General features: G+C 33.6%; 1 protein-coding gene across 1 annotated transcript; it reads right to left on the reverse strand.

Annotated features, from left to right (window-relative positions):
* Positions 1 to 4728: 4728 nt before the first annotated feature.
* Positions 4729 to 7765, reverse strand: LOC110886304 (heavy metal-associated isoprenylated plant protein 33). Its single transcript, XM_022134093.2, has 3 exons — positions 7403 to 7765; positions 7032 to 7107; positions 4729 to 6926 (listed from the first exon to the last, which is right to left on the reverse strand). The coding sequence occupies exons 1-3, from the start codon at positions 7430 to 7432 to the stop codon at positions 5269 to 5271; spliced, it is 1764 nt and encodes a 587-aa protein (XP_021989785.1). The 5' UTR covers positions 7433 to 7765; the 3' UTR covers positions 4729 to 5268.
* Between the last annotated feature and the right edge of the window lie 2456 nt (positions 7766 to 10221).

Genomic DNA, 10221 nt, shown 5'->3' on the forward strand with positions numbered 1-10221 from the left:
AAAGAGGCGCGTGAGTTTGTTCAAGGGCATTCTAGACAATCCAAGCCAATAGTTTCTCTCTCCTCCAATTTCCCCCATTTTTTAAACGTTAATAACTCTTTCATACGACATTATTTTTTTATAAAAATTGCACAAAAAAAACGAGCGTTTTTTTTATCTTTAAAACGAGTATACTATTGCTATATTTAAAAAAAATTAAAACCCAGTTGCGTAAAACGCAATAGAAAAACCACCAGTTACGTAAAACGCAATGAAAAAAAAAACCTAAAAAATGACATTTTTCTAAAACGCAATGCACAAAAAACACAAAGAAATGACTTATTTGTAAAACGCAATAGCCAGAAAACACACAGAAATGTCTTATTTGTAAAACGCAATGGCCAGAAAACACATAGAAATGTGTTTTACCTAAAACGCAATGCACCAAAAACACAAAGAAATGTCTTATTTGTAAAGCGCAATGGCCAGAAAACACTTAAAATGTCTGTTTTCTAAAACGCAATGGACTGAAAACACATAAAAAAGTGTTTTACCTAAAACACAATGCACAAAAAACACAAAGAAATGTCTTATATGTAAAACGTAATGGCCAGAAAACACTTAAAAATGACTCATTCTAAAATGCAATGGACTGAAAACACCTAAAAAATGTGTTTTACCTAAAACGCAATGACTAAAAACACTTAAAAATGTGTTTTTTTTTCTAAAACGCAATAGCCAGAAACCACATAAAACTCTCTTATTTCTAAAACGCAATGGACACATAAAACTGTCTGTCACTGTGAACTGTCTGAATTGCCTACGAATTACTGTCTTCGAAATGAACAAATTTCTGGAAATTTAATTTTTCTGATGCGTTTTTAGTATAGCAATTTAATCCAGCCAGGGGCTCTGCCCCTTGGACCCCGCCAGGGGCTGCCGCCCCCGGACCCCGCAAAGATCATAAAACGCAATGACTAAATCAAAAACCCAGATCGTGAAAATGAAATTAAAGAATTTCTTACATGGATCGAAGCCGATTTCTTCATCAATTGACGAAATTTCAATGATAAAAACACTTATCAACGCTCGAATCGAACGAATCGAGTGATTATCTCCAAAATCACCGGAAAACAAGATTTTTTTATGAAATTAAACTGGGTTTTCTTCAAAAAAAAAAAAAAAAGCTTAAGAACACGTTGATCGGGTTTTGAATCATTGATTGGGGATGAAAATAGCACTATAATGTAGTGATTATTGAGATAGAAAGTGAAGACATAGTTGAAGATAGTGGGTTTTGAAAATGGTGGGTTTTGAAGTTACTGGGTTTTGAAAAAGGAAGAAGAAGGAGTTGGATTGACTAAAATACCCTTTCTCTTTATTTTAAAATTTGCCACATGTCATAATCTTATGGTTTCCTATCATTCCTAGCGAAAATTAACTTCCTATTTGATCTTTTCCCTACCTTATTAAGTAAATAAAACAAAGTAAAACTATCGGCCTTCTAGATATTTTATAACGATTTATTTTTATTTAAAACTCTCGTCATATTAAGAAAAAAACTTGTATTCCAGAAAGACTCAAGTTGTAAACGGTCCAGTCAACCTATAGTCATTTTTATACAATATTTACGTATTAGAGAGTCGGGTGATACCAATTCACATAACATAGTGGCGAAGCTTGAAATTCCGATCGGGGGGGGGGGTCGAAAACGTATATACCTAAAAAATTCTATACGAAAACTATATACCGGGCACTATTGAGCGAAAAGTTCGAGAGGTCAGGCGTCCCTCTAGGCCCCTACAAAGCTACGCCCTGCATAGTGGAATAGTGTCACCAACACAAAAAGAAAAAAAATAAAATCATTTGGTTCACACTTGTATTTTGGAAATGAAATATAAAACACAAAACCTGTTAAATATCTTTCTTAAATACAGGATAATTTATTAAAAAAACTAGGTACAACTAATGGAATAACATCAACCTCGATAAATATCACATGCAATAGGCAACGAGTCAAAGCTTACGGTTTTAAATTACAAAATAAATAAGTAATTTATTAGTAAAATGTCTTTTCTGCGGACAATATAAATAGTTATATATTGCCACTAGGGTTTTTCCCAATAAAGGAGTGGGACCCTACAGTCTGCTTTTGTTTATATAAATAAATTTAATATTGTGTAATTTATATAACTTGTGGACTAATTTTTGTATCTTTTACGAATCCATTCAAATATTATTTTAAGAGATACTTGGTAAAGTGCAAAAGAGATAAAAGTATAAAAAGGATTCTTCAAGGACTGAAAATGTCATTAGATTAAAGCATGTTTTTGGGTTTGTTTTGTCATATTACAAAGTGTGAGGTGTGCAAGTGTCTATGTTGTATTGTTGTGGTCATAAGTGGGTTTAAGCTTCTTGTTGTAATTTTCATTTTTCACTATGGGTGTGTGTTAATTCTTTCATATTGTGTATTTTTATTGTCATTTTTTACTCTACAAGGTATCTTAATTGCAATAGTTTTTCATAAGCATGTTCATTTGATTCGAAAATAAGTGATATTGCTTAGTGATTACTATTTTAACTCAGTATTGTGGTTAATTTGGTCTAAGATGAGTTGATATGTTTCACTCATTATATTGTAAAATCCCCCCCCCCCCCCCACACACACACACCAAGGATCAAATGGTTGAGAAACACGAAAACTTAAACATAATGAATATTAAATACGAAATTTGAAATGTGGGTCTATAGGATTAACTATTAAGTAGAACAAATGATTTGGATGACAATGAGCCAACATAGCCTCCATATCTATCCATCAACATCTGCGAACGTGCTTGATGCCACTTCATTGCTAACCGGTTTAACTCCTTTTGAATGTAGCCTCCATATCCACGCATCACCACGTGAGCATGCGCTTGATGCCAATTCTTTTGAGCCAGCATAGCATCAACTCTGTCACCAGCATAACCCGTTGAAACAAGTAAGCATCACTAGGAGCTTGCCTTAAGTAGTTTTGTAGGTCATTAAGTAGTTACGCACACACCAATCTTGGTGGCTTGTTAGTTGATCCATTGCCGAAGTTCTCCATCTTCTAAATGGTTAAGTTTTTGAATTACTTGTGATCTGACTGATGTTTAAACGACATATAAAAGAGCAGACTTTGAATGAAAGATCAATAAATTGATCGAGTGATTCAAGAAAGAAGCTTTGATACCACTTATTGGATCGTGATCAATCACATGTTCTTTAAGTTCCCCTTTAATTGTATTAGCAAAAGATCAACAACGATTAGAATCAAGAACAACATGAATCAATTAAGAAGACAAGAAGAATTATCACATTGCCATCAACTACAAATGAACGAACAATACATTGTTCGATTACATTTTCTAAGTATATACAATATATCTAACATAATCCTTATAAAATCGTAAAAAATAATTACATTATATACCAACGTTACACTTGATACCAACTAAACATTACAGGATCTTTATCATCTCTTCATTTTTATCAAATCTTTGTTTGACTTTCTTCCAAGTCGACATGAACTTTGTGCGTAGCATTACTCGCTAGCAGCAAGTTTTCACGATAGAAGTAGGCAACGACAAATGAATAGGAAATTTCCCTAATTGTTCTGTAACATCAGTCCTTACTTTTTTCAATTGGACATAACGAGTTTTATGTCCTACATAAATTGCAAGTGTAAAACAAAATAGACATTCTATAGGTATACATGACCACTAAAGTTGTATTAGTGAAAATCTATGTGTTAATTACACGTCTTTAACATTTTCATACATCCTGAGTCTTTATAGTCTAGATAAACTGCAAGCGTGTGTAAATCAAAATAGATATACATCACCATTAAAGTTGTCTTTAACATTTTCGTACTCGTATTAACAAAGAATAGTACATCAAAATTCAAAACTAACTTTAAGTATAGTTGAATAAATTTATTTTCTATATGAGGTAAATTGTAATTATCTTATTAGTCATATATATAGATATGCATACAGTATACATGTTGGTACGCATTTACACAATATTAAAGATGGCGGGTCCCATTTCATTACTTTTTATTGGCCCATTTAATCGAATCCCAACATTGTAAAACCCCACACATCACCCTCCATGATTTCAATCACATTACACCATTGAAAATTACCTTGTATTTAAAAAACAGTACTCATAAGTCATAACCATCTTCAACTTTTTTTTTTCAAAAATTATATTTAACAAATGTTAAATAAGAATCAATACATTCACTAAAGTTGAAACAAATGGCTTCTTTATCAAGTGTTCACTTGAAGCTTCTTCTAAAATGATTATGTGATAAAAAATGATAATTTTAATGATGTTTTGGATCATTAAACCACCGTCAATTTAGGTTATGTGACAAACATAAAGCGAAAGAAAAACGATTCCACATTAACGTTAGTTTGATGGAACTCCGCGTTTTCTTGATGATACATGGTTTTCATCTTCCAAACAACAATAACACAACAATAACATTAGGTCTTGTATTGGTTTGACTTAGTTTGACGATTATAGATGGTCGTTCGCTTTAACACATAACTATAATTTTAGGAGTGTGATTTTACCTTTCATAACATTTCAACTAAACTTTAGTAAGGTTTTATTGTTATTGTGACTTTGTAAATGTATTAAATTAAACTAAAGAATATAAATAGATGTTATAAAGAACTATTTATAAAGATAAAGGATACTAGTTCTTTAAAGTAATAATGATAACTACTTCAAAAACATGTAAATATTCATAAAATGATTCTAGTACTTTAAAGTTGTAATAATAATCACTTAAAACATGATAAAGGGAGGATTTGTGGGGAAGAAATTGGGGGGACTTGCTTTTGTTTTTTAAAAACCCCAAATCTCATTTCATATTATTTCTCTTTCTTCAACATATGAACACATATAAACATCAAGCTCATAAACCAACACCATCATCATCACCATGGTTACCAACACCATCATCATCACCCATGGCCACCATCATCATCACCATTACTCACTAACATCTCATTCTTCCCCTAATCTTTTTGATAATATTATCATCTATATATTACTCCCCTATAATCATAATTTTTATAAAAAAGAACCTAACCCATCTTTAGGATCAAGTAAAAACTAAAAATGAAAAAAGGGAAACCACTAAAGCTAAAGAAAACAACATCTCTTGGCCCTGCTAGTGGTTTTGAGTCCTTGAGCCACCAGCCCACCACCGCAAACCGCCAAGGGAAACCTCTGTCCAATTGCGGTCTCTCACATCATGCTACAGCTTGAGGTGTTTTCATCGCTAAAATAGTGTGTGATCGGATCGCCCTGTGGTGGGTGTGGGTAGGGGTAGGGCGGGTAAGGCTGATACGCTTGTGGCTGCGGCTGCATATAGTTGACCGCTGGTGGTGGTCGAGCATACATCATTGGGTGAAATCTTTCACCACCATTCGCGTGTTGTTGGTTCATCATTGCCGCTGCCATTAATTGTTGCTGATAGTAAGGGTTACCCGCCATTCCTTCCGGCCCTCCACCTTGGAAATTCCCACCACCACCACCACCGTTCATCGCTGCCCCAGCCGGAAGTCCTTGAACCGCTTGCATGCCACCCATATGACCCATGGGCCCGTTCATTTGACCCATTCGAGGACCCATTTGACCACCCATTGGCATGTTTCCCACGAGCCCCACATTACCCCCACCCCCATTCATACCCATCATCATGTTTGGCATGCCATCTATACCATCATTCATCCCACCTTTCTTACCTCCATTCCCATTACCATTCATGTTCATGCCACCACCACCACCGCCGCCGCCTCCACCGCCATTCTTGTTTTGACCACCGCCTCCACCACCGTTCTTATTCTGACCACCGCCACCGCCTCCACCGCCATTCTTATTTTGACCATCCCCCGGACCTCCACCGCCATTCTTCCCACCATTCTTCCCCCCACCACCGCTTTGATTCTGATTCTGATTTGGGTTCCCTCCACCGCCTTTCTTACCACCGCCATTCGCTTGTACAGGAACATTACCACCCCCACCGCCGCCGCCACCACCGCCACCACCGCCTCCTTTCTTTCCACCATTTCCGCCATTATTCCCCATCTGAGGACCACCACCCTTCATCCCCTGCGGCGGCATCTGCCCGCCCTTCATAAACTGCGGCGGCATCTGCCCGCCCTTCATAAACTGCGGCGGAATCTGCCCGCCCTTCATAAACTGCGGCGGAATCTGCCCACTCTTCATAAGCTGCGGTAACATATTCGCCATCTGACCCTGCGGCCCACCGCCACCCCCCATCACCGGTTTCTTCACCGGCCCATCATCCAAATCATCAAACTCATCATCATCATAATCATCATCATCAAAATCATCATCATCATCATAATCATCTTCACTCCCATCATCTTCCTCCACCACTTTCCCACCCTTCTGTCCACCATTCTTCCCACCACCACCACCACCCAAAGCAGGCAGTTTCATATCCTTAAATTGTGGATGATTTTTCAGATCTTGAAACCCTTTCATCTGCTGTAGCTGCTGCAGTTGCTGCAGTTGTTGCGGTGTCGGTCCACCGCCTTGTTGTGCCGCTTGCTGCTGATTTCCTTTCCCCTGCTGCTGCTGCTGCTGATTCTTGTTATTATTATTATTGTTATTATTATTATTATTATTTCCACCTTTTTGACCCTGATTTTTGTTATTTCCACCACCACCACCACCGCCACCGCCACCACCCTTACCACCATCAATCTGCATGTTTTTCATCTGATTATTGATCTGTTGATTAGGCTTAGAAGCAGCCCCCCAAATCTCAGCAAGTTTTCCACTTTTTGCAAGTTTCTTGATGAGTGTGTTTGGATCAACAACTCCAGACACTGTCACCTTACTCTGTTCTGGATCTATGTTAATAGTGTAAACCCCTGTTCAAAATCACCAAATTTAACACACCCACAACATCAAGTTACAATCTTTTCACAAAACCCATCTCAGATTCAACAAAAAGACATCAAATTTAAACACATTACCCTCAACTTTCTGTAGAATTTTCTTCACTTTCCTCTTACACCCATCACAGTGGATGTTCACCTTCAAAGAACAAGTCTGCATGCACAAAGACTCAACTTCAAGATTCAACAATAATTAAACAACATTGAATTCAAGAACAAATAGGGGTGATTTTTATTTTTTTTTTAATTTTTTTAATTTTTTAATTTCTTTATCACACACTTTAACATGAATTAAATGAAAGATCTTTAAGTTCACATTTGACTACACGCAAAGCATTGAAAGAAACTATAAACACACAAATTAATACAACTTAAACCATAAATTTCAAACCTTTTTTTTTCACACATTAATTAATTAATAAATAAAAACAGTGAAAGTAAGTGTGTACCTGAATCTTGACAAACTCTTCTTTACTCATCTTTTCAAGCTAAAACAAACAAACAAAGAAAATGAAAGGGGAAATGACTGAATGAGAATGCAGGTTTTATAGATCTGAAGTGACAAGAAACATAGAACAAATCAAGAACTTGGTGGGAAAATGAAAATGAAAATGGGGATTTGGGTAAGAAAGATTGAAATGAGAAATGAAGAAACAAAAAGGTGTGATTTGAAAGCACAACAAACAAAGTTTGATTCAGAGGTGGTGGGTAGACATTAAAACCTCCTTGGTATTATTATTATTATTATTATTTTCAGAGACAAGGAGATGAAGATGAAGCATTTCTCTCACACACATACACACAGGGTTATTTTTAGGTTTATTTATTTGGGTATTCTTTTCAGTGGGTGTATTTATAGTGTTTCTTAAGCTGTGGCTAACTGGCTTATAGCTTTGGCTCGGCTACGGCTTCCGTGCTTGTTATATATCTCTTGAGTTAATTAAGTTAATGTGTTTCGTACGTTTTCGTAATTGATTGTTTTTTTTTTTTTTTGAAACTTTTCATTTTTAATTTAATTTTAGGTTTGGACTTTTTTTTCTTTTGAAATTTTGGATTTGGTTATTGATCGTTGTGAAATTTTAACGCCTTTAGTCTGTAGAGTTGGACGTTAGTTTGATTTTAACATTAATTCATCCTACGTGACTTGTACAAAGATTATCTTTGTCATAAATTTAAAACGATAAGAATAAATGCACTCAAATTATCTCTCCCTATGATTTTCACTTACGGGTAGCTTTTCTTAATTTATGTGGAGTGAGATAAACTATGCCAAAGTTTCTCGTATGACTCTAATAACCCTTGAAGAAATAAGCGTGCCGATGTAACATTCTTCCATTTCTAACCTAGGGTCCAAGATGTCAAGTCCCTCCTAGACGCTAATGATGCCCGAGATGATTACAAAGTATCAAAGACTGTGGTGGTACAGTTATAATTGCCCTACAAGCGGTTTTCACTCTTTGTTGCCTTGTTGGTATCTCCTTTTTGTATGAACTCTATAACGAAAAAAAACTACTGCTCTAACCATTGACGATAACGATAATGATGACAACCAACAATGACAATTCAAGTTTTTATATTTTTAAATGAACCTTCTAATAATATAAGAAAAGTTAGCGTCAAACTTATGGTTTATGAAGCACGGAATTAAGGTGTAAAAAATGTTTGAGTTTTGAATTACCTAAACCAAATCATTAGTAGTTATTTTAAGATCTCTAAGCCTAAACCAAATCATTAGTAGTTATTTTAAGATCTCTAAGTTCAAAATAGATGATTCTAAATAAACTAGTTACATGCTATATCTGGTCCATACCTGATGGTTACCCGATTATTCATTACCCATTGGACATCAAGTGTAAACACAGGCATCCGGTATAGTTGTTAGTTTGTTAAAAATTATTAAAGTTAATTACACAAATGGGTCCTGTGGTTTATACCTAATTTCGCCTTTGGGTACTAACTTTATTTTTTAACATGTTTAGGTTCTATGGTTTCAATTTTGTAACATCTTTGGGTACTAACACCAAAATTAGTTAATTAATGACTAAAATACCCTTGCATTTTTTTAAGTTTATCAACGTAACACATTTGGGTACTAACACTTAATTTTATTTAAGTTTAAATCAATTTTACAAATTCTATTTATTTTTTTTTATTTTCATCTTTTTATTACATCTCTTAATTAACATAAACTCTACTTATTTTTTTTATTTTCATATTTTTATTAAATTTCTTATTTAACATTAAATCTACTTGTTACACCGGTATTTTTTTAAATAGATTTTTTAAATAAAATCTACTAGCTATATAGTTTTATGTAAATTAAATTTCTTACTAGTTTTAAATAATGTAAACCTTACTCGTTTTCAATTTTGGATATATATGATTGATAATAATAATAATAATAAATATCTTTCATGTAAAAAAAATTAAGCCATTTTTAACTTGTTTTTTTGTTCATTTACATTTTCCTATTTTAGAAAGATATCTAATTTACATATAATCTACTAGTTGCACCAGTACAATCTACTAGCTATATAGTTTTATGTAAATTAAATATCTTTTTTTTACAAAAAAACGAGATAAAAAAGGCTTAAATTTTTTTAGTTTTATCTAAAATACCTAGCTATATAATTTTATGTAAATTAAATATCTTTCTAAAATAGTAAAATGTAAATGAAAAAAAAAACGAGTTAAAAAAAGGCTTAAATTTTTTTACATGAAAGATATTTATTATTATCAATCATTTCAATCCAAAATTGAAAACGAGTAAGGTTTACATTATTTAAAACGAGTAAGAAATTTAATTTACATAAAACTATATAGCTAGTAGATTTTATTTAAAAAATATATTTAAAAAAAATACTGGTGTAACAAATAGATTTTATGTTAAATAAGAAATTTAATAAAAATATGAAAATAAAAAAAAAATAGAGTTTATGTTAATTAAGAGATATAATAAAAAAATGAAAATAAAAAAAATAAATAGATTTTGTAAAATTGATAACTTAAATAATTTTAGGTGTTAGTACCCAAATGTGTTACATTGATAAACTTAAAAAAATGCAAGGGTATTTTAGTCATTAATTAACTAATTTTGGTGTTAGTACCCAAAGGTGTTACAAAATTGAAACCATAGAACCTAAACGTGTTAAAAAATAAAGTTAGTACCCAAAGGCGAAATTAGGAATAAACCACATGACCCATTTGTGTAATTAACTCAAATTATTAACTGGAATTACCAAGCACGTTTTAACCAGTCATTTTTTTT

Source organism: Helianthus annuus, chromosome 10 (genome assembly GCF_002127325.2).
Source record: "Helianthus annuus cultivar XRQ/B chromosome 10, HanXRQr2.0-SUNRISE, whole genome shotgun sequence".
Classification (NCBI taxonomy): Eukaryota; Viridiplantae; Streptophyta; class Magnoliopsida; order Asterales; family Asteraceae; genus Helianthus; species Helianthus annuus.